Below are 25,108 nucleotides of genomic sequence, written 5' to 3' on the forward strand. Positions count from 1 at the left end.
GTTACGCTGGAGGGGCGTGCCGGGGCGCTCTGTGGTCAGTACACACACACACACACACACACACACACACACACACACAGCACCGAACGCCTCCTCACCGTCTTTGTTTGACGTATAAATAAACGGGAACCGTGTCTCCGTGTCTGAACAGCGATGAAGAACCTGCTGCTGCACTGCAGGGAGCTCGTCACCGAAGACGTCATCAGCCGTCTGCTCACGCCATTGGCCTGCGCCGTAGCCCTGCTCACCAAGTCAGTCCCTGATTGGTTGTTTTTGAAGCATAAATCTGATGTCATTCTGTATTGATCTACTCACAAGTATCGTGTGACTTCAACCAGCTGCCAGAAATACTGACTAGAGCACCAAATATGGATTCATCCGCTGCTGAAAATAGTCCCCAATAAATACATTAGTTCCTCTTGTCTGTTTGTTAGAAACTACAGTGAACAGCTGTTTCAACAACATAATACATTACAAATACCTAAAATTAAGACAAGACAGACCAAAAACCCCCACGACACAAGAGCAAACACAAATACAGAAACAAACAAACAAACAAAAATCAGCAGTATTTACAACCTGGTGCATTTATAAAATACTGTTTGTATGTATTTAAACTGTTATATTTGTTACCCTCATACTTATAACTCTTGACCATTGGTGACCGGTCCCTGACAAACTCCTCCAGAGAGCCTCTTCACACATATGAAAGTCTTTCTGATGGACATAAGTTTTTCATACCTCATTAGGACATCAGGAGGCTCTTCGTCCAGCCAGTTTTTAATATTGTGAGTCGTGTCGTATACAAAATAAATCTAAGAATGTTCCCATAACTAGTATCTAACCCCAATATAAAGTGATTTAGAGGGATTTCTATCCCAAATATTTTCTTTATCTCATTTTGGACTGAGAGCCAAATAATTACAACTTTAGGGCACGAAGGCATAAGATGACTACATGTACCAAACATAACGGGGATCATATTTACAGCTGAGGTCACATGTAGTCTGTGTCTACTTGTTAGAGCGTGTCATTCTCTTTGCCTTCATTAATATGTTTCATATCAATATGGGACCAAAAATGTTTTACTGTTGAAAGAAAGGATGTTAACGAACATTTGGTCATAAATATAACTCATAACTTTCCTCTGCTTTCTATAGGATCTTTTCCCAGTTATTCATATTCATACCACTCTTATATATTGGTATGGATTGGATATAACTCCTAAGTTGTAAATAAATTGTGCTTGAGGAAGGTCTCTGAGCCTTTTTAAACATGAACAGAGAGTAGAGGAGGAGGACTGAAACATGGTGGTTCTGTCTTTAATTTAAATATAGAATAAGAGCAGACTGGTCTTTGAGGTTAAATAGAATGAGGACTAAAAGACTGTAGATGTTATTTACAGTTGTTCCTCTGTGTTCCCGCCGCTGAAAGCTCTCTGCTGGTGTGTTATTTGTGTGTTTCCAGGTTGCCTGCTCTCATCAGGTCTTACGGTAGTTCAGTTCGTGTCTGGTCAGTCGTCTACAGGCTGAGAGTGTACGAGCTGCTCGCTCAGCTGCCTCCTCAAACCTACCAAGGTAACAACACACCTCCGTCACTCTGCTCTCCCTTCTTTCTTTCTGTTGTCCATCTTCCTGCTTTTACCCTGATCAATATCCATAAAAATATCTAAATTCATTTTTGTCAGAAGTCTCTGTGCATGTCTTTTATTTCTTTGTTTTCCCTTCATTCTTCCTGTTTTTCCTTTCTTTTTTCCCCTCACTGCATCACATCTGTCCCTTTGTTTCTTCTCTCATTTCCTCTTTCTTCCTTCTCTTCTTCCCTAGTGGTGGAAGAAGTACTCAGATCTTTTACATAAGTAAAAGTACATAAGTATTATGAGCTTGATGTAGTTAAAGTATTGCAGTAAAAGTACATAAGTATTATGAGCTTGATGTAGTCAAAGTATTGCAGTAAAAGTACATCAGTATTATGAGCTTGATGTAGTTAAAGTATTGCAGTAAAAGTACATCAGTATTATGAGCTTGATGTAGTTAAAGTATTGCAGTAAAAGTAGTGGTTTGGTCCCTCTGACTGATATATTATTATATATGACATCATTAGATTATTAATAGTGAAGCGTCTTCTCCTAAACCTCTCTGACTTTTCTCTTAACATCATAAACTGTGAATCTTTGGTTTCAGCCTGATGAACGTGTCTGAGATCCCTAAAATGTTCTGCTGCGTTTGTGGGCGAGTTTCATTCACAAAAATGTTCCCAAAGAGTGAAAAGAAGAATCAGTGTCATCAATCATATTAGAGGAGCTGAAACTATTGCACTGTGACAGAAATAAAGAGGAAACGCTTTGACAGGAAGTTAGAAGCTAAAAAACATCTTTCTAAAGCAAAACGCTCCATGACTGATATGAGAGGCATCATGTGACCATCACAGAGATATTAGAGGAGAGAATATTACAGCCTGCAGTAGCTGATGTTACAGTCAGCTGCAACTCAACACGATGCTGCACAGAGAGCTGCTGTTTACCACTACTGACATAAACATCAGTACAGTGTTTTTCCCCTGTGAATGCCACGCCGTTAGTGAATGCCACAAGTTCTCTTCAATCCCTTTGTTCATCTGAGTGCTTTCTGCATGAGTTTTGATGTTTCTTTGCTCCGTTTAACTCGTTTATTTTGGGATATTTTTATGCCAAACTTTGATGTTTGTTCCATCAGGTATGATTGAAATACTGATATTATTTTCTGTCTCCGTCTCTCAGAGAGTTTTGGTTTGGTGATGAACCAGCTGGTGTCTGATCTGTCCAGTCAGGACAACCTGAACCAGCCGTGCTCAGAGCTGACCTTGCTGCCTCCCTTTTGTCACCGTGACGACCTGCAGCTGGTCGGCCCCGCCCTCCACGACACCGACCAGAGATACATCGAGGAACAGGTGAGGCACGTCTGTAACGAACACGTCAGACTGATAACGGTACTGAAGGATGTGAGTGATAAGTGTTTAATGTTTAATGTCAGCTCCATGGCAGCAGTGTGGGAGGAGGATCTCTGGACAACGACGCCTTCAGTCTGTGTGAGAGGAGTGACGAAGCTCCCGCTCCTCTTCCTCCTCCCGTCGCTCTGACCGCCGCCGCCGTCCAACTCTTTGGAGCGCTCCTCCCCCACATCATCTCCGCTCAGAGGTAACTCACCTGCTGCCGGCAGAAGTTAAACATCAGACATGAAGAAGTGTTGCTTAGATCTTCTTACATTTTTTTGTTTTATGTCGTCAATCAACAAAGACAGAATATTTAAAAGTCCAACTGAAATTAAATATCTGCTCTGTAAATCACTCAGTTCTCCTTTGAGAGAAGATCAGAAACTAAAAGGGAGAAATTCATATTTTGAATGTTGTGGTTTCATGATGGCGCTTCCTTGTTTTACATTAATTTATCAGAATATAGTTCATAACCGTCTACGTAGATAAAGCGACAACATGTTCTATCATCGCCCCCCCAGCTGCTGTCAATCAAACACAGACACCGACACGCCCCCCCAGCTGCTGTCAATCAAACACAGACACCGACACGCCCCTCCAGCTGCTGTCAGTCAAACACAGACACCGACACGCCCCTCCAGCTGCTGTCAGTCAAACACAGACACCGACACGCCCCTCCAGCTGCTGTCAGTCAAACACAGACACCGACACGCCCCTCCAGCTGCTGTCAATCAAACACAGACACCGACACGCCCCTCCAGCTGCTGTCAATCAAACACAGACACCGACACGCCCCTCCAGCTGCTGTCAATCAAACACAGACACCGACACGCCCCTCCAGCTGCTGTCAATCAAACACAGACACCGACACGCCCCTCCAGTTGCTGTCAGTCAAACACAGACACCGACACGCCCCTCCAGCTGCTGTCAGTCAAACACAGACACCGACACACCCCTCCAGCTGCTGTCAGTCAAACACAGACACCGACACACCCCCCCCCCAGCTGCTGTCAATCAGACACAGACACCGACACGCCCCTCCAGCTGCTGTCAGTCAAACACACACACCGACACGCCCCTCCAGCTGCTGTCAGTCAAACACAGACACCGACACGGCCCTCCACAAAGACCTTTTTTCTTTCTCTTCGTAATGAAAAACTATTAACGTTACGTTTTTAAACAACCTGTTGACATTATTTTTGACTTTAGAAAGTGATGATTAAATATGATTTCAGTTGGACTTTAATGAGCTCATTAATCTGAGCTGTTAATTGTTGATACACCCGATAGCGTGTCAGATGGTTATCCATATTTTAAAGTTGAAAAATAACGGTGTATTTTGAGCCATAATTGTAAGTTACAATATAAACAGTACATCTCTCTTTGTGTCTACTTGTCTTTGTCAGAGTGAGGATATTGGAGCAGTTTGTAGAAACAGTGAACCAGCTGAAGGGTCAACGCCAGCAGACCGTCCAGACTCACATCTGTGCTGCCCTCTGCAGTCTGCTGAAGGTACTACACCAGACTCCTGGTAGTGTCCACTGGAAGCTTCTCAGAAACAGTCTGTTCTTCTGCAGACACATTCAGACTGAGCTGATATAAGAAGAAGATTCATTGATTGGTAGAATCTGCAACTATTTTGACAGTTGATCAATTGATTCAGTCATTTGTCAAGAAAAACTGGTTTCATTTTCTCCAACGTGAGGATTTTTTAAACTGAATATCTTTTGGGTTTTTGACTCTTAGTCAGATAAAACGTCACCTGTAACAAAAATAATCAGCATTTTTCATGTTTTACAGTGTAATGAAAACATGTCAGCAGCTCATTTAGATGTGATAACAGATACTTTGTGGCTGTAGTTTAATTACTGTATGTAACACGCCGTCCTGTATCTGTATTTCCTGAATGGTGTTTATTAGCAGAAAGGAAGTCGTCTTTATATCTTTTCTTCTTTCTTTTGCTGCTTACAAACAAACCAAAAGAATAATAGTTTTGCTCTACATGTGTTAAGATAATGTCAGTAACAAATTAAATTAATAGATTAATCTTTAATTTATTGCCAATTGTCAGTATATATCAGCATTTCTGTACAATTACAGAAACATTTCAGGCTTCAGAGTTGTGAGCTTCTGACTGAGTTTAACAAATCCAGATATTTTACCAACTTGGGTCAGAAATGGAACCAGATATCATCATTTGACTGAAAAATATGGTTAATGAAGGTTTAAAACAACCTCGATAGAAACCAGTCTGACTCAGTATTTGTGTTTCGTCCTCGTCCTCAGCACCAGGGGAGCGTCCGGGGGTCTCTGGGGCCGGAGGAGATGCGTCCCCCGGTGTTGTCCCTCCTGTCGGGGGCGCTGGAGAGTGTCAGTCCTCTGCTGCGCTGCCTGGCTGCTGAAGGTCTGGCCCGGCTGGTGCAGGTGGTGGGAGACCCCGGCTTCACCGTCTCCGTCTCCCTGCTCTGCTTCGACAGGTGGGAGGACGTGAACACGCAGCTCGCTCGCTCACTAACATGAATTTACACATAATGTGGATGGAAAGGTTGTTTCCTGTAGTATCGATGCATCTTTTTTTATATATTTTATATTTGTAAATAGTGAAGCAGAATTCCTTCTATAGAAAGCAGATGAAATGTGACAAAAGTTTTCAAACTCTTGATCTATTTCAGTCTGTTTCTTCTTTTTTTTAAAGTGTCTTAACATCAGAAACAAAGCAGGTCATGTTTCAAAAATACACACGACACAAAATAATTATATAACGAACCAGAAATATTCAGAAAAAGGCTTAAAATAACTCAAAGATGAAGTCTGGATCTAAATATATCACAGCATGTGTTTACTGTTGATCTGAAATAATGACGTGTGTCACCATCGTCCTCCAGGTGAGCTGATGTAAGATGAAGTTTGCTTTACAAACATACTTCAGCTGGTCCGGAGGTCAGGCCTCACCAGCCGAACTTCATCTGACCTCTGACCTGTTTGATCATATTTAATAAATCATTACATCATAATACAACCAGCAAAACATTCATTTAGCTCACATAACCGACAAAACCAATCCTGTTATTTCCTGTGTGTTTACAAACCAACATCTTGTGTTTTAAATCTTGTTGTTATTGTCAACTTTTTCATCTCGGGGCCAAAAAATTTAAATGTAGTAAGTCTCTTATATTAGCATACTATCAATAATACTCAAATTTATAAAACTGTGACTAAGTTTGCAAACAAACCGACACAATTTATTGTCATTTATCAGCCGACGTATAAACACTCAGAGGTGTCAGAAGTGGACGAGACACCGTGAAGTTACAAAAACAGGACAAACAAAGTTGATGTAAATGTTTTATTAATGCACTCGACCTATTTACAATAATTCTTATTTTCCTCTTTTAGACACCTGATACTCTGATTGATGACGTACACAGAGCACTGTGCTTTCTCTCTAGAGCTGCAACGATTAGTCGACACAAAATGAATCATCAACTATTTTGATAATCTTTTAATTAAAAGAAAAACTACCAAAAAGTTTCTGCTTTCAGTTTCTCTAACGAGAAGATTTAAAGCTTTTCTGTGTCGGTCATGACAGTGAACTTAATGTTTTTGGGTTTTGGACTGTTGATCAGACGAAACAAGACATTTGAACACATCTGTTGCTGTTTTAGGGAATTATAACTAAACGATTAATCAAGATAATAATCGGCAGGTTTGCAGCCATAATTCCAGTGTATTTTTACAGGAATATTAACTGCAAATTGAAATATTACATAAAATTATTTTTTAACCCTAAAAACAAAAGTTTTCAGTACGTCTGTCAGGTGCAGGTGTTCCTGTCAGGTTGCGTACAGCCCTGACAACCTTCATCAATAAGTCTGAACAGCCTGAGTGATGTGATTGATCAGCTGCTCTCATCTGGACTCTGGTTGTTGGATCATAACATGAAAACATTCAGAGAGTTAAGAAAGAAAACAAACCGGAAACAGTAAAAGTGAGGAGACAAAAGAAGGATTTTAAACTGAAATTACTGTTAATGGCCTCTGCACAACCACTGAGCTGACAGTATTGATAATGATCAGTATTGATAATGATCAGTATTGATAATGATCAGTATTGATCGTGACTGTGCTCCAGGCTGAAGACGGCGCGGGACGCAGCTTCTCGCAGCGGCTACACTCTGGCTCTGGGGGCGCTGCACCGCTACACCGGAGGCATCAGCTCACCTCAACACCTGTCCACCTGCCTGGGAGTCCTGTTCACTCTGAGCCAGGACAGCACCTCACCTGAAGTCCAGGTACGCAGGACGCTCAGTGACGCTCATCCTTAACGTGAAGCTAGTTCTATACTTAAAGGATCAATGTGGAGTCTGTGTAAACCTGACTGTCTCTCTCTGTGTGTGTTGGGTGCAGACCTGGTCTCTCCACAGTCTGTCTCTGGTGGTCGACCTATCCGGCGGTCTGTACCGCGCCCACGCCGAGCCGTCCTTCACCCTGGTGCTGCGGCTGCTGCTGTCGACCTCGCCCACCCACCCCGAGGTGCATCACAGCCTGGGACGCTGCCTGCACGCCCTCATCACCTGCCTGGGCCCCGACCTGCAGGGTACGACCACGTTACACCCGAACACAAAGACTTATTGATGTAAAAGTTTTGAGAGAGAACACGACACATTAATCCTCTGAACTCAAACTCTGACCTGGAAACGAAGGATCTACTTTCTTCTTCTTGTTCTTTGACAGCGTGGTTTTATAACTCAGGTGGAGACAAAGAGCCGTTTGGTGTCAGTATTACCTTAAAAATCAAAATGCATTGATACGAAATGACTGAAATCACGTTTAGTTTGCTAGTAAATGATCAAGTTTTTAAGCCATTATCATTTTGAGAGTAAAATTAACATAGTTACCAGCTGTGTATCCTGGCGGCGATGTTAGCTGACTTATACGTAGTGTTATTACATGTTATTATTATATATATTATGATGATATTAGAGACTGAGGCGGCTGCTGTGACCCGTGTTGTGTCTGTCAGGTGAAGGTGCGGCTCTGTCGGCTCTGCGCTCCAGCTGTCTGGTGGGTTGTGAAGTGATGCAGGACGGTCCGGACTGTCTGGTTCAGGCCAGAGCTATTTCCTGTCTGCAGCAGCTGCACATGTTCTCGCCGCCGCACGTCAACCTGGCCAGCCTCGTACCTGCGCTCTGTGTGAGTACACCTGAGTACACCCCGGCTGACTACCTGTCGAAGTGCTTCGATTGAAGCCAGCTGTCTGACTACTCGTCAAACTTTGTTTTTCAGTGTGTCTGCAGCTGTTTGCTGTTCTTAGAAAGATAAAATTAAACATCTGACAGAATGTATTTAATAAGACTACAAGTCTAAATCCCAGTTAGCGCCCTCTAGAGGATGACATTCTTTCATTACAGCCGACAAAACGCAAACATTGATGAGGTTGAAAGTTAATTCTTGACCTTGACAACAGAAATTTGACAACTCAACGTCCGAGATGGGCTGCAAATAAGGATTACTTCCTGTATTGATTCATCTTCTTACTTTTTCAAAATGCTTGAACCAGACAATTTGCAGCATTAAAAGATTTATTGATGAATTGACTAATTGTTTCAGCTGTGAAGGAGCACACAGCAGATAAACTGATGTAAAGTATATGAAGTTAGATTGGAGTTCTGCTTCCTGTTAGCCGACACTAGAATAAACATTTACTCCACCAACTTTACTGACCTCATCTGTGTTCAAGGAGATGTGTGTTAGACATGTAGACGTGTGTTTTTTGACCCTGTGTTGTGTCTTACAGGAGATCTTGTTGGATTATTCCATGTTGGTAGGTTTTTCCTCTGAACGACCTGACGCTGCTGTTTGTCTCTTTATTTTATATTCAGCTTTGTGTTGCTGTGGAACTTTTTAAAACAGTTTTCTGTCACTGAAACACTGTTTTAATGCAGGAGTCTGCTGGTTATGAACCATATTAACATCACAACTCACATGAAACATGTCACAGTTTTTCTGTTGGAGCTTTTCATGTTGCACTAAACTGATCCTGTATTAACTCACCATGTTGCTTTTAACCGTTTTCTTTGCAGACTGACAGTTAACTCAATAACACCTTATTCCTAATTTAAACACCGTCCTCCTCCCTGCTGCCTGGTTTTATCACCTACACAGAAACTACTCGGTGTTTCCTCTACAAAGACTCACTAATCCCACCAATTAATGAGATTATTAATATACATTTTGTGAATTTGATTAATTATTTTAAGAGATCTCTCAGTTCAATTTTGAAATTGTAAGAAATTTACATTTAACATAATTGCTCAGACATAAAAAATTAGATCACACAAGGATTGATTCAGACAGAATAATTAATCAGTTAATCCAGTTTATTAATAGATTTATTGATATAGAAAATGACTGTTAGTTTTTTACCTTAGTAATAATTAAATTGCAGATATTGTTTCACTTTTTTCTGACATTTTATAAACTAGTTACCTGAGATAAATGATCATTAAGATGATCGTAATGTTGAGTTGTTGAGTCTGGAGGAAACACGGCCTGCAGCTGCATGCTTCCTCTGATAATCCACTAACTCGTTAACAACTGTCGTCCAGGAACTAACTCCTGTATGTGTGTGTGTGTGTGTGTGTGTGTTTCAGGCCAACCTGTGCAGCTCGTACCTGTGTCTGCGGCGGGCGGTGGTTGCGTGTCTGCGGCAGCTCGTCCAACGGGAGGCGCTGGAGGTGTCTGAACATGCCGTGACTCTGGTCAAAGAGCTGCCGAGACGAGACAACACACAACTCGGTGAGACTTGGACAGTCTCAGACAGTTTCAGACAGTCTCAGACAGTCTCAGGCAGTCTCAGGCAGTCTCAGGCAGTCTCAGATAGTCGCAGATAGTCGCAGACAGTCTCAGACAGTCACAGACAGTCGCAGGCAGTCTCAGGCAGTCTCAGACAGTCTCAGGCAATCGCAGGCAGTCGCAGTCAGTCTCAGTCAATCTCAGATAGTCTCAGTCAGTCTCAGTCAGTCGCAGACAGTCTCAGTCAGTCGCAGACAGTCGCAGACAGTCTCAGACAGTCTCAGTCAATCTCAGATAGTCTCAGACAGTCTCAGTCAGTCACAGACAGTCTCAGTCAGTCGCAGACAGTCGCAGACAGTCTCAGACAGTCTCAGTCAATCTCAGATAGTCTCAGACAGTCTCAGACAGTCTCAGTCAGTCACAGACAGTCTCAGGCAGTCTCAGTCAGTCTCAGTCAGTCGCAGACAGTCGCAGACAGTCGCAGACAGTCGCAGGCAGTCGCAGGCAGTCGCAGGCAGTCTCAGACAGTCTCAGACAGTCTCAGACAGTCGCAGGCAGTCGCAGGCAGTCTCAGGCAGTCTCAGGCAGTCGCAGGCAGTCGCAGGCAGTCGCAGACAGTCGCAGGCAGTCGCAGACAGTCTCAGGCAGTCTCAGGCAGTCTCAGGCAGTCGCAGACAGTCTCAGGCAGTCGCAGACAGTCTCAGGCAGTCGCAGACAGTCTCAGTCAGTCTCAGACAGTCAGACAGTCTCAGTCAGTCTCAGACAGTCAGGCAGTCTCAGTCAGTCTCAGTCAGTCGCAGACAGTCACCTGTGCTGCGTCCTCATGAGGAACTGAAAACATCCAAACTCTCAGATTTTTTAGCCACTTTAAAGGACGGTTCACTATTTTTCAAGTGAGTCTTAAACACAACAGTCAGGAGCCCAAATGAACATTAAAGCTGTTTTTCTTGCTGTAATCATTCCTCCTGTTCATACTGACCATTAGAAGATCCCTTCATAATGACCTTACAATGGAAGTGATGGAGGACAAAATCCACAGTCCTCCTTCTGTGCAAAAATGTATTTCAAAGTTTATCTGAAGCTAATATGAAGCTTCAGCATCCAAATAAGTCAAATCAAGTAGATATCTTTCAACGTTACAGTCTTTTTAGTGCCAAAGTTCCTCTTTTTGTTACTATACTTCCACCTGCAGCTCAACAGGGAAACACTGTCCGAGGAAACACAAAGAGGGAATTTGATGCTAAAAAGACTGTAAATGTGTCAGATATCCACTTGATATGACTAACTCAGACTGCTGAAGCTGAATAGAAGCTTCACACAGACTTTAAATGACTGTGTGGACACACTGTGGATTTCGGCCTCCATCACTTCCATTGAAAGCACATTTGAAGGATCTTTTAATATCCAGTATGAACAGGAGGAATGATTACAGCGAGGAAAACCTCTTTCACTGTTACTATGGACACCTGACTGCTGGTCTAACACACTGGAAACACTGGAAACACTGGGAACTGGTCCATCACAGTGTTGAGCAGCTGATTTCCAGCATCGTTTCTCCTCACACTAACATCCTGACCTCCTGTTTTTATCCGTGCAGACGTCACCATAAAGGAAGTGGGTCTGGAAGGAGCTCTGTTCACTCTGCTGGACCGGGAGTCAGACTCCAGTCTGAGGAGGGACATCCAGGAGACTCTGGTCCACATGATGGCATCCAGCGCCACCAGCGGCAAACTGGGACACTGGCTCAAACTCTGCAAGGACGTCCTGTCTGCGTCCACCGGTGGGTACACACACACACACACACACACACACACACACACACACACACATCCTCTCAAGTACATCAAACTTTATTGATCAAATGTTTTCAACTGTCTAGTCTTCATCAGACGTCTGAGGTTGTTACAGTGACTTATAGATAATCATTGATATTAAATTACCATCATCTTTTAATAATAGTTTATACAGTGATTTATATATTATTACAGTAATTTACAGAAAGTTAACCCATCAATGGCTAAAAACGGTGGAATCTTTATTTTTCAACACAATGCAGATTTAAAAAAAACAAACTTTGTGACATTTATTATCCTTGTTTTTAAAAATGAGGTTTAAAGAATACAGACTCTTCTGCTTTGTATTAAAAAATAAAATGGAGATCAAAACCTTTTTACTAATTTATGGGTTGAGATGAAAGATTGTATTTTGAATTGGTTGTAATATTGTTTTGTATTTATGATCGTTTATATTTCAGTTGTGATTTCTGTCTCCGTCAGGAGGAAATAAGGAGGAAAATCAGTCAGTTTTAGTCTGAATTTACTGAAACATTCAATTATTACTTCAGTTATTTAACGATCACTTTAAAGTTGAATCAATGTATTTGAGCAATGAGGAAAATATTTATGTTATTTAATTTAATTTAGACAATAAGAGTAATAAAGAATAAAGATATTTGTCAAATGAGGGAAGTCAGTTATTTATTGTCATGTGACCAAACCTCAAGTCAAAATCTTCTGTTTGATGAAAAAAATAACTTAAGGTCCATTTACTCACTTTCTCCAGAGATTTCAGCTGCATCTCATGGTCTTCCTCGGTTTGCTTCGTTAACGTCATGTGACTTAAGTATAAAACTTCAGTCACATGATGGATGCATGTCGGGGGAGTCAAGTTGAGTCACAAACGGCACCTTCCATCCGTTTATCTGGGAAACATCCTGAGATGGTGGAAAGCTCCTGAAAAAGTTAGTAAGTGGACGTTGAGTGTCTGAGGTCAATAATGAGCTCTGACTCTCTCTCTCTCCAGACTGTCGGGCTCCGGTGGAGGCGAGTCAGGAAGACGAGGAGGCGGATCCCGGCAGGGACGACGACTCCTCTGCTTTCAAAGCGCGGTCGGAGTCTGGCGGCCCGTTCACCGCCCTGCGCTGGGCAACGCGCCGCTTCGCCATGGAGTGTGTGTGTCGCATCATAGCGCAGTGCGAGAGCTCTGACCCCGCCCACTTCGACATGGCGCTGGCTCAGGAGCGACGCCTGCACGAGTCCACCGGTAAGACCGCCACAGTGACCTCGGTCAGTCTGTGTTTGTGGACGCCGCAGACCTCCGTGACCCCCTCTCGCATGTCTCTCCTCAGACTTCCTGGTCCTCCATCTTGGCGACCTGGTCCGCATGGCGTTCATGGCGGCGACAGACCACAGCGACCAGCTGCGACTGGCGGGGCTCCAGACGCTGCTGGTCATCATCAGACGCTTCTCAGCCATCCCCGAACCAGAGTTCCCCGGTCATGTGATCCTGGAGCAGTACCAGGCCAACGTAAGGACCGTCCAGTAAACAGCTGATCATATTTAACTGGAAAAACAAGATATTAAGAAAATATACGAAAAGGAAAAGAGATGAAAGAGAAGTATGTAGTCAGAGATGTTAGTAGATGAATTAATACCATTAAATATTCTGATTGTCTGCAGTTTTCATTATTTTAATGTCTCGGCTCTGATGCAGAGTTGTTGTTCTAAATGAATCCTGCTTCTTCCAGCTGCTTCTAGTAGAGCTCCAATCATTATATTCCTTATTGATTGATCACTTAATTAATCATTTAATAAATAAAATGTCAGAAAATAGTGAAAAAATGTCCTTCAAAGTTTCACAGAGCCAAAGCTGATTCTTCAAATTGTATTTTTGATCAAACCAACAGTCAAAAAACCCAAAGATCTTTATTTTATAATGATATCATCACATAGTAGAAACTGGAACAAGAGAAATATTTGCTTAATAAATAACTTAAATAATTGATTGTCAATAATAGTTAGTAATTAATTTGTTTCAGACCTCTGTGATTAATTGCCTTGTGATGAACATTTAGCTGTAAAGCAGCATCATGTATTTACAAGAAAAATACAAAGAATTTTCCTTTAATTATAAATGTGTGTGTGTGTGTGTGTTTGTGTGCGTGCGTGCGCGTGCGTGCGTGTGTGCGTGTGTGTGTGTGTGTTTGCGTGCGTGTGCGTGCGTGCGCGTGCGTGCGTGTGTGTGCGTGCGTGCGTACGTGCGTGTGTGCGTGCGTGCGTGTGTGTGCACGTGCAGGTTGGAGCTGCTCTCAGACCCGCCTTCACTGCTGACGCTCCCCCTGATGTCACAGCCAAGGCCTGCCAGGTGATCAATCATCAGTAATCATTTTAATAACAGTTTGATCGTCTGTCGTCTTGAGAGACATGAGAACATCAGATCATGTGACCTCGTCCTCGTCCTCTCCAGGTCTGCAGCGCCTGGATCGCCAGCGGCGTGGTCAGTGACCTGCGTGACCTCCGGCGCGTCCACCAGCTCCTGGCCTCCTCATTGGCCAAAGTCCAGGCGGGGAGGGACACGTCCAGCCAGCTGTACAACGAGGCCACCGCTACCATGGAAACGCTGGCGGTCCTGAAGGCGTGGGCCGAGGTGGGTTCCACTGTTTACTGTTTGTTGTGATGCTTCAAGTCTTTTTTATTGCCATGGAAACTGTATTTATTCTTGTATAATAAGAGAATTAATAGAATAGATGATTGTCAAGTTATTTAGAGATATTAATTAGTTTATTGATCTTACGTATTTAACCTCCGCTCTCGTCTCTCTCAGGTTTATATTGTAGCCGTTCAGAGAAGCAGGCAGACGGAGAGCTCTGATAGGACGACTGACCTGTCAGTCTCCTCTCTGGCCAATGACAGCGCGGGGTCTGAGTCCGGAGGGGCGGGCCTCCTGAAGTTAGTCCAATCAGATCTGTCGACTCTGAGCCGTCTGTGGTTGGCGGCGCTGCAGGACTACGCCCTGCTGACCCTCCCACAGGAGTACGCATCACAGCTGCCCGACACGGGTAGGAGACCAAGTTTGTGATGTCATAGTTAAGGTTTCATCTAATCAAACTGAAGCTTCACTTATTATTATTATTATTGTTATTGTTATTATTATTATTATTATTATTATTATTATTATCATTAAGAAGTTTCTCGTCCTGTTTCTCCTGCAGGAGGCTCCTTCTACACAGCAGAGACGGTGAACCAGGCCAGAGCTCACTACTCCTCCTCCTGGGCTCTCATCCTCCACGCCACCTCACTCTGGCTCCACAGCTCAGGTCAGCGCTCCTCCTCCCTGCTCCTCCTCCCTGCTCCTCCTCTCTGCTCCTCCTCCCTGCTCCTCCTCCTCCCTCCTCCTCCTCCTCCCTGCTCCTCCTCCTCTCTGCTCCTCCTCTCTGCTCCTCCTCTCTGCTCCTCCTCCTCCCTAATCCTCCTCCCTGCTCCTCCTCCTCCCTGCTCCTCCTCCCTGCTCCTCCTCCTCCCTGCTCCTCCTCCCTGCTCCTCCTCCCTCCTCCTCCTCCTCTTCATCATGTCAGGAGAACAGAGGTTCGTGTTTTAAAGAGTTCTGATGTCATCGTGTGTTGCAGGTTTTGTGATGTTAGACGACGCTCCCACCAACCTGTCCAGACCGGCCACGCCCACCTCCATGGGTCACACGGGCTCTGTGGGCGGAGCCAAGAGTCCAGAGGACGTCAACACCGACAGACTGCATCTTATCCTCGGTAGAATGTGTGAAAACTGTTTATGTGACATCAGTCAGTGTTTCTACTGTTCTGACTTTGGTTGTGCGTTTGTGCGTTTGTGCGTTTGTGCGTCAGGGATCAGTGTGGAGTTCCTGTGTTCTCCGCACTCCGAGGACCAGATGGAGAACATCACTTCCTGTCTGCGAGCTCTGCAGGCGCTGCTGGACGTCTCCTGGCCCCGAGCTAAGATAGGAAACGACCAGGTAAGACACAGCTGGACCTGAATCAAGACCAGGATCCAGGCCAGAATCTAGTAGGGTTTTCCCAGTAGCCCGGGTCGGTCCACGCCACGCAAACGCACGATGAAACACGTCTCAGAGCTGCACACGAGCCGCTCTACAGGATCATCAGTATCCAGTTAAACCAGAGCGGCGGCGTGAAGCGCTGCTGGCGTCCTCTAGAGGCTGCAGAGTTCATTACAGCCACAACATGAACAAACTGATGATTTATGGAGCTAAAAGTTTAAAGTTTGTCCTGAAGGTGGCGCTACAGGAAGTCTTATAAGCCCTCTGTGTGTGTGTGTGTGTGTGTGTGTGTGTGTGTGTGTTCAGGCTCTGAGCGTGGAGCTGCTCAGCGTCCTCCACAGGCTGATGGTGACCAGAGAGTCGGCGTCCGTTCAGCTCGCCGTGTTGGATTTACTGCGGCAGATCGTGACGGCTGCTCAGGAGCACGTCAGGGAGAAACGCCACAGCGCCGAAGGTGAAAACACACACACACACACACTCTCACACACACACTTCCAGACGCAGCTGTATTGACTCTGTAGGGAAGTACGGGTGCCCAGGATGACCAATATTCAAATTTGAGTCAGAAAAGAAAACATGATGTTACTCAGCGAGGAGAGGAGATGCATTAAAGGCCTTTATTTAGTCGGCGTATCGGTTAAAATGTCAACTGGTTTCAACCTCACAGGATCTTCATCAGGGCTGAAATAAAGTAATAAATATACAACACACTTTAAATATAAAACACACAGGAAATAAACAGTATTGCACATAAAACATATTAAAGTTTGACAGTGAGTATTGATTGATATGCAATGAAGTAAAATTATCCACAAAATTAACCTGAGAGATCGACTGAGAGAAAAGCACCAAACATGTAATGAAAAAAACTTTATTGTTCCGCAGTGGACGACGGAGCGGCAGAGAAGGAGACGCTGCCGGAGTTCGGGGAAGGACGGGACACCGGCGGTTTGATTCCCGGACGCTCGCTGGTGTTCGGAGCGCTGGAGCTCTGCCTCTGTGTGCTGGTCCGGAAACTTCCACAGCTCAGCCCCAAACTGGCCGGAACCAGTCCAGCTGGTACGAAGAGGAGGAGGAGGAGGAGGAGGAGGAGAATATATATATATATATATGTGTAGGGGAGTATGGAGGTAACTGGAGGAGGAGTTCAGGGAACGAGGACGATGAGGAAAGAAGAGGAGAGGAGGTGTTGGGAGAGAACTTAATGTACCTGTATTAGTCTCACCTCCTCTCTGAGGATAAATATCAGTTTCCCACAAGATAAACCTTTAAATTTCAGGGTCTAGACTCTGTTAAGTTCGAGTCAGGCTAACTGTGGTTTAGTCATGTGGTGGTTAAAGTTAAGGATCAATCTTCAGGGAACTCAAATGTCACGTCCACATCAAACACAGGACAAACTGTCCTCAGCAGGCCGACTGACAGCAGGAAACAGAAACAAAACACTGTTTTCATGTAGAGTCCACAGGAAGAAATAGAACTTTGTTTTTATTTATTGATTAAGTGATTTTATTCAGATAGAGGGATAGATTATGTGATTTAAACAGCTGTCTGTGCAGATAACGCTTCACTAAACGCACCAGAGAAGAAATACAGAGTCTGAGTATAAAAAAGGTCATAAACTCACAGTCAGTGTGGATCAATACGTTTGACAGGATGGAATCAATCAGTTCTGTGTGACAGACATCAAAGTACTCTCTTTGTGGATTAGTCTTAAGTGTGTCTGTGTGTGTACGTGTGTGTGTGTACGTGTGCGTGTGTGCGTGTGTGTGCGTGTGCGCGTGTGTGTGTGTGTGTGTTCAGGTCCTGGCGGTTCGGTCTGGAGTCTGACTGACAGCGACTGTCATCTGGTGGCGTCGGCTCTGTGTGTCCTGTCTGAGCTGCCGTCCGTCTGCTCCCCAGAAGGTGAGAGCAGGAAAATGTGGACATTATCAATCAGAGGAGACTTTTCACAGGTGGAATCAATAACAGTAATAATGATCCAGTTCCTGCTCACTCATTGATCCATCGTTAATATTATTATTTACACCTTTGTGCTTTACTGTGTGTCCTCCTCACTTCTCTCTGAACACACTTGAACTGTAACTAATAATGTTGATATTCTCACCTGAGTCTCCTTCAGTAATTACGCTTCACTTAAAGCAATTAGCTTAACGAGCTTTACAGTCTTTTACGCCCCGAGTTTCGCCTCTCAGGCTCCATACATGCTGCCCTGCCTGATGGTGGTGCGTTCAAATACTCACACTGATATAATATTTGGTACGCCAGAAAAAATTACAGTCTGTCCCCATACACAGTGTGCCACATTATGCCGTACGTAAGCCAGCATGCTTTTCTGGCTATTCTTACCCATAATCCTCTGCACAGTGGAAGATACATCATATCAACAGAGCAACAACAGAAGCCGCAGTGACAGATGATGTAGTGTGTCCCAGCTGTTTGCAGACTGTATGTAACCGGAATTCAAACCAGATCCAAACCAACAAACCTGGTTTACAGCTGGTATTAACATGCGTCCTGAGTGATCACGTGATCGGATCTCACTTCCCCGCTCTACATGCAAATAAACACCGACATCATTTCCGTTTTCAAAGACCAAATTCATTCATTATTCATCCAAACCTGTGTTCAACTTGTTTGATAAAAAGGATAAATATTCAGGATATATATGCAGCGATCTCCCCGCAGCTGCGTGTGCAGTTACACGCGAGACACAGCAGCATCTCCGACACGCCGACAGCATCGGTCAGGATCTAATGTTAGTTAATGTTCTGTGTTCTTCTTCACGTCCAACAGATCAGCTGTTACACACAGTCCAGGTTCATACAGTGAAACTGTTTGGAGTAAAGCAGCCGTCATGATCAATCCTGAGCTCATCATGTCCAGCAGCAAAACTAAAAACTAGTCTAGTAGACTAGACTAGTTCCTCTAGTCTGCAGGAAAATAGAGGACGTCAGCTGAGTGGGCGGTCCTTCAACGTGGCCCAGGATGCATTGCGTTTACACTGCTGAATGAATGTGGTCACATGCGGCCCAGACCACCTCCCAATGTGGTCTGAGTGATCGGATTCTTGGGTGTGTTTACACCTGTATTTACAGCTGTTCACTAGTGATCAGATCACCTGAGACGATGTTGATACCAGGTGTGAACAGGACCTGATTGGTTGATTTGATGTTTGTCTGTCCGCCTGCAGGCAGCGTGTCCATCCTCCCCACGGTCCTCTACCTGCTGCTGGGAGTCCTCAGAGAGCTGGTCCACCAGCCCAGTACACACACCGGTAAATATCACACACACACACACTGGTAAATATCACACACACACACACTGGTAAATATCACACACACACACACACACACACACACCGGTAAATATCACACACACACACACACACACACACACACCGGTAAATATCACACACACACTTACAAGATTTACTCTGACTAAACCATGTGATGTAAAGTTTTACAGTCACATCGTCTGTGTGTGAAAATACAAACAAAATATCAGGTGTAGCTGCAAGAAGTCACCATGACGACATGTATCATACAACACACTGAGTTGTATGTTACATGAGTCAAGAGCAGATGAATACAGATAATTAATGTTGTCTTATTTAACATATATAAACATACAGAGCGACTGAAGAAGAGCAGCTACTGTTGTATTATTACTGCAACACTGCTGATGTCTAAACACATTTTATTAATAAAAGCTGCACACAAACACATAATATACAGTACAGAGACACTGCCAGTGTAGATCTGCAACTATTGATTACTTTCTCAATTAATTAATTATTTGTTTGGTCTATAAAAAGTCTCCTGAAGCCCAGCTGATAATATCTACTTCTACTATTAAAACAGATAAAAGCAGCAAATCCTCACAGAAGAAAAGCATTAGATGAATTGACTCTTTTCTATGTTTCTTCCTTCTGTTAAGTGTCTTGTTTGAACAGAAGGGAACAGCTGTGACCCAAAACCAGCCACAGCTGAACCAGAGAGTCTGATTCAAGCTTTACTCCTGAATAAAACATGTCCTTTATTGTCCTGCGTCCTGACCTGCTCTCAGCTGGATCTTTGATAAAAGCTTCACACACGCTCGGCGACCTCGTTACAAAAATAGTTTGGTGCATGTGACGTTTCTTTCAGCGCCAGAAAACGCTGCGATGAAGTGGAGATATTGTTCCAGAAACAGCGGTTTGAAACCATATATGCGTCCTCTCTCTCTCTCCAGGTCTGGGTGTGGTGGTGCAGGCGGCTCTGCAGGCGCTGAAGGCCGTCCTGACGTCACCGATGAGCCGACAGGAGAAGAGCCGCGGAGCCTGGAACCTGCTGCTGCGCTCGGCGCTGAACACCCTGCTGGGACTGTGGGACGCCGGTACAAAACACACTCTCATCTCTTTTAGAAGAAATGTTTATGATCATGAGGATAAACACAAGAACCTGATCAATATTTAGAAGAATTTACCATCAGCTTTAACTACAAGTGTAGTATCTTCACCTCCATCATCCTCCATCAGTTTCACATTGATCCTTGTTTCCAGAGTCTGTAGTTACTCAAAACAGTCAGTATTCAGACGACGGTTGTGTCCGAAATCACTCCCTCACTTACTATATAGTTCACTACATTTAGGGATGCACGATATTATCAGCACGTCATCAGTATCAGCTGATAAAAGCTCTTTATCTGTTCTCTTTAGCTGTTTTCTTTGTTCAAGCATTGTATCACATTCCTGTCGGTATAAAATAGTTTAATATGTTGATTTCTTGTATAAAAACATCATAAAACAGCATATTGTGTCTTTTTGTGGGGACGGGGAGAATTATTTATTCATTTTAGAGCATGAAAAGATCAATCAGACATAGAATGGAGGACGGAAAGGCAAGAAAAAGAAGATATATAAGTTAAATATAAATAAAAAAAGGGTATAAAAGCTCATCATTACAATATATATTGATGTGTGTGTGTGTGTGTGTGTGTGTGTGTGTGTGTGTGTGTGTGTGTGTGTGTGTGCGTGTGTGTGTGTTCAGGGGACTCGGGTGCTGTCGTGGATCAGATCAGCCTCCTCACAGCTCTGACAGTCTTCCTGCTGTCTGCTGGTCCTGACGTCTGCACCGTGGAGCCTCTGCACGCGCTCTGTCTGCAGCGCTTCACCGCCAGCATGGACGCCAAAGACCCGCTGGTCAGTCACACACAGACACTTTACACACATATACACACACATATATATATACATATATATATATATATATATACTGTAGGTGTTGTAGTAGACGAATGTAAGTCATGATTTTCAGTTTCCAGTTTTAATTCTGACGTGAAGTTAAAGAAGGTCGTCGAGGTCGTCGCTCCGGTTTCGTCTGCAGAGTTTAAAATATTCTGAAGTGAAACGTAGACGTGAGCCGGTGGAGTCTGTCAGAGGTCGGCAGGTCGGCGTCCGTCCGTCTGTCCCAGAATAGATTCAGCTCTGCAGGTGAAGCTGCGTTGTCATCGTCACCGTATCTCCCAGTTCTCCCAGTCAGCAGCAGGTCAGCAGGCTGCTGGTTTTCATTTACAGTCAGAGAGAGACGACGCGGTGAAGCCGACCGACCGTCTCCTCCGGCAGCTGCAGGCGGACGTCTCTGCTTTATTAACGGTTTCCAGTTTTAGTTTCATACACAAAAACTATGAAAAGTTCTTCATGTAAAACATCACAAATATGAAATAAACAGACTTCATGAAGACATTAAGACACATTAAAACCATTAAAACCATTTCATTTCTTTCCTGGATAGAACGACGTCATGTTCTTATTACACCAAACTATGAAGAGAACGTAGATATGAAGGAGACTCAGTGTTCAGTTAATGAACTTATAATTAATTCATGTCAGTTTATTGGATCATAATTCAGAGAATCTTTAGTCTTTGAACTTCAAACATGTAAAATCAGCATCAAACATCTGAGAGCAAAGTTTACAATAATAACTGAATAATGAATGAATATTGGTTTTGGTTTAATTCTTTTACACGCTGCAGGTTGTGAGTCGCTGCTACCAGCTGCTGACGTCGGTGTTTCAGGCTCCGTCAGGCGTGGCCGTCCCGTACATCCAGGCCCTCGGCCCGCCGCTGGTTCGATTCCTTCAGGTACTCAGATACACCGGACTGTCTGTGAGGCCAGAACGAGCTGATCAGACGATGTCATCATTGTGATTATTGATCGGATGTGTTTCCTCCTCAGAAGGTGGAGAGGAGTCGACCTCAGAGTGCAGAGGAGCTGCAGGGAGTCCTGGAGGGAGTCCGAGCCATGGAGGCTCTGGTGCAGGCGGCCGACGAGTCGCAGCGTGAGTACAACACAGTAAGTCTGGTTCAGGTCTGAGCTGAACTGGAACCAGTATGAAACCTTACTGGTCTCCTCTGTCCTGACCTTCAGGTCCTCAGCTGGTTGCCGTCATGTTGCCGCTCCTCATCTCCTTCCTCCTGGATGAGAACGCTCTCGGCTCCGCCCCCGCGGCGTCGCGGTCTCTGCATGAGTCGGCGCTCAAGGACCTGATGCGTCTCGGCCCGCAGCACTCCGCCGTCTTCAGGTACACCATCAAATACTCACATCATGAAAAATGTATTCAATGTTTCCCTCAAATTTAATAATAAACGAATAAATAAACGTAGAAACTTCAGTTCAGATGAAGTCAGTGAAGTTGAACGTTGAACGTTGATGTTCAGCAGCTGATCTCATCCAGCTGCTGAACATCAGCCTCATGCAGCTGCTGAACATCAGCCTCATGCAGCTGCTGAACATCAGCCTCATCCAGCTGCTGAACATCAGCCTCATCCAGCTGCTGAACATCAGCCTCATGCAGCTGCTGAACATCAGCCTCATGCAGCTGCTGAACATCAGCCTCATCCAGCTGCTGAACATCAGCCTCATGCAGCTTCCTGCTTCTCTGCTTCGCTCTCGTTTGTTTGTTTCAGTCGATTCTGGATTAAAAACTGATTCTGATAAACAGGAAGTTGTTTTCTATATTTAGTCTGTTCCTGCAGCTGCAGAATGAAACATCAGTGAGAGTGAAGCTAACTGGTGTTGAAGGTCCCAGTCTGACCAGTATCACTGCCTCAGTGTGTGTGTGTGTGTGTGTGTGTCTGTGTGTGTGTGTCTGTGTGTGTGTGTCTGTGTGTGTGTGTGGATGTCTGTGTGTGTGGATGGATGTCTGTGTGTGTGTGTGTGTGTGTGTCTGTGTGTGTGTGTCTGTGTGTGTGTGTGGATGTCTGTGTGTGTGGATGGATGTCTGTGTGTGTGTGTGTGTGTGTGTCTGTGTGTGTGTGTGTGTGTGTGTGTGTGTGTGTGTCTGTGTGTGTGTGTGTGTGTGTGTGTCTGTGTGTGTGTGTGTGTGTGTGGATGTCTGTGTGTGTGTGTGTGTCTGTGTGTGTGTGTGTGTGTGTGTGTGTGTGTCTGTGTGTGTGTGTGTGTGTGTGTGTGTGTGGATGTCTGTGTGTGTGTGTGTGTGTGTGTGTCTGTGTGTGTGTGTGTCTGTGTGTGTGAGTGTGTGTGTGTGTGTGTGTGTGTGTGTGTGTGTGGATGTGTGTGTGTCTGTGTGTGTGTGTGGATGTGTGTGTGGATGTGTGTGTGTGTGTGTGTGTGTGTGTGTGTGTGTGTGTGTGTGTGATCGAGCACCACCGATTCCCTAAATACTTCAAACATCATCAACTTATTTCCTACAACATGAAGATCAACTACAAGTTAACTGGAGTTATTAAACGTTATTAATCAATATTTGACATTTTATGAGTTGATTCAGAATCTTTTACTTCCTGTCATGTCAGGTAACAAAATAAAAGCTTCTCCTCCTGTGAGATAAAGAGAAACTAACAACATGAGTTTGGTGCAGCTGTGATATTAATACGGTCATTTATATCTGAAAAAGATCGATTATACAATAGTTTACAAAGGTTTTAGGCACTAAAAGTAAAGTGCAGATATTTTCAGCTGCTTCAGTGTCTTCATGTTGATCTCAGACTGACTCCATGATGTCGAGGATCTAAACATCTGAAGTCTCTAAAACTTCTTCACAGTTCTGTTTATAATATTTGAAAGGATTATTAACAGTATATTAACTTTTTCTCTCTCTCAGGTCTCTCATCGCGTCGTCTCCTCACCTGAAGTCTCGCCTGGAAGCCGCCGTCAAAGGAAACCAGGAGAGTCTGAATGCTAAAGCTAGCAGCGCTAACTCCGCCTCCCGCAGCGGCGCCAAGTCCTCCCCCAGCATCACGCTCAAAACCAACTTCCTGTGAGGTGATGGACCGCGGCGGCGGAGCAACGGAGGTTCATTCACCCCCCCCCCCCTTCGACTTAACGTCACCGACACACTGTGCTGCATTCGCTGTCCCCTGGGACAAAACACTACCTTCACTGTCGGCCATGTTGACAGACGTATGATTACATCACTTCCTGAATATTTAATTATTCAGACTTCTCTGTGAGGAGGAAGGTGACAACCTGTGATGTCATCCTGACTCTTCCAACATGGCGGCGTGTCTCTAGATCTCTATATATACGCTGCATGTCATTAAATCACACATCACTATTATCGTTACTTTAATTATTCAGAATGACGTGAAAGAACCAAACTGCTGGTGTTGGATGTTTTATCCCAGAAACTGACACATAGTTTATATAGTTTATATAGTTTATATAGTTTATATAGTTTATATAGTTAATAGTTCATTTCAAGCTGCAGAGAGACGTGAGATGATGTAGTTGACAGAAACTTAAACTCAAGAAAACACTTTTAAAACCAACATCTGCTTTTTATTCGTCTCCTGTTTTCAGTTTTAGCTCATTAATGCAGAGCTTTGATTGTCACTTCTCGTTCCAGAGTGTCCTTGAATGCACCATGCCGTAATTCAGTAGTTAATGAATAAAAGCATCAGTGTAGTTATAGATGAGGATGATTATTGATTAATGCTGCATATATTAGACTGGATTTATTATCTGAGACGCCTTCATGATTCTTCAGATTATTTAAATACTGACTTTCAGGATTTGTCGGGATAAAAAGTGATTATAAAAACAGCAGTTTGGTTCTTTTTATTAGTGAAATATATTTTAACCTGCAGGTAGAAACTGATGATTCATGTAGAAGAGCAGCAGAATCAAAGATGTGTCACTAATCAATCGTATCAGTGATCATTAACTAGTGAAGGAGTCGCCGTCGTTATCAATCAGAACGTTTGTGTCTGTTCAACTTCAATCAATCGCGGAGGGAAACGTTGAATATGAATATGAATGAATATCACAGCTGATTGGCCTGAAATCTCCCTCAAGCAGCGACACGTTTCCTGTGTCTGTCGTGAAAATGGTTTTGTAAAGTTTTGGGATGAAAACCTTCAATTTTTAATATTATTTTATCCCTTTTTTATATATAAATGATGTTATTTTGTTTGTTAAATAGTTTTGAAGGTTCAGAGAATCCAGATGATGTGAAAACTTTCATTTTATCAACTAAAGTCACAGAACAAACAAACCGAACAACAGGAAGTTGATTCATATTTCAAAACTAACTGATA

At 43.9% G+C, this 25,108-nt stretch overlaps 1 protein-coding gene across 4 annotated transcripts in view; it reads left to right on the forward strand.

The window, feature by feature from the left end:
• Positions 1–24,432, forward strand: part of heatr5a (HEAT repeat containing 5a) — a 36,521-nt gene extending 12,089 nt beyond the window's left edge. For 2 of the 4 annotated variants that reach the window (XM_042388449.1, XM_042388451.1), the window contains exons 12-42: positions 1–34; positions 152–251; positions 1,468–1,577; positions 2,759–2,928; positions 3,012–3,175; positions 4,377–4,482; positions 5,257–5,447; positions 7,102–7,261; positions 7,377–7,566; positions 7,993–8,162; positions 8,767–8,793; positions 9,623–9,767; positions 11,362–11,544; positions 12,567–12,806; positions 12,892–13,070; positions 13,839–13,907; positions 14,010–14,189; positions 14,367–14,601; positions 14,755–14,859; positions 15,169–15,303; positions 15,400–15,527; positions 15,876–16,023; positions 16,455–16,628; positions 17,370–17,471; positions 18,760–18,843; positions 19,800–19,943; positions 20,597–20,748; positions 21,584–21,691; positions 21,786–21,888; positions 21,978–22,131; positions 23,674–24,432. The exon at positions 1–34 is cut by the window's left edge and continues 119 nt beyond it. In XM_042388449.1, coding sequence (XP_042244383.1) covers positions 1–34; positions 152–251; positions 1,468–1,577; positions 2,759–2,928; positions 3,012–3,175; positions 4,377–4,482; positions 5,257–5,447; positions 7,102–7,261; positions 7,377–7,566; positions 7,993–8,162; positions 8,767–8,793; positions 9,623–9,767; positions 11,362–11,544; positions 12,567–12,806; positions 12,892–13,070; positions 13,839–13,907; positions 14,010–14,189; positions 14,367–14,601; positions 14,755–14,859; positions 15,169–15,303; positions 15,400–15,527; positions 15,876–16,023; positions 16,455–16,628; positions 17,370–17,471; positions 18,760–18,843; positions 19,800–19,943; positions 20,597–20,748; positions 21,584–21,691; positions 21,786–21,888; positions 21,978–22,131; positions 23,674–23,833 — 4,350 coding nt within the window. In that variant the 3' untranslated portion in view covers positions 23,834–24,432. The remainder of the gene's footprint in view (positions 35–151; positions 252–1,467; positions 1,578–2,758; positions 2,929–3,011; positions 3,176–4,376; positions 4,483–5,256; positions 5,448–7,101; positions 7,262–7,376; positions 7,567–7,992; positions 8,163–8,766; positions 8,794–9,622; positions 9,768–11,361; positions 11,545–12,566; positions 12,807–12,891; positions 13,071–13,838; positions 13,908–14,009; positions 14,190–14,366; positions 14,602–14,754; positions 14,860–15,168; positions 15,304–15,399; positions 15,528–15,875; positions 16,024–16,454; positions 16,629–17,369; positions 17,472–18,759; positions 18,844–19,799; positions 19,944–20,596; positions 20,749–21,583; positions 21,692–21,785; positions 21,889–21,977; positions 22,132–23,673) is intronic. The other 2 variants (XM_042388452.1, XM_042388453.1) reach the window with 1 other exon arrangement.
• Positions 24,433–25,108: the final 676 nt, after the last annotated feature.

This window comes from Thunnus maccoyii, chromosome 16 (genome assembly GCF_910596095.1).
Source record: "Thunnus maccoyii chromosome 16, fThuMac1.1, whole genome shotgun sequence".
NCBI lineage: Eukaryota > Metazoa > Chordata > Actinopteri > Scombriformes > Scombridae > Thunnus > Thunnus maccoyii.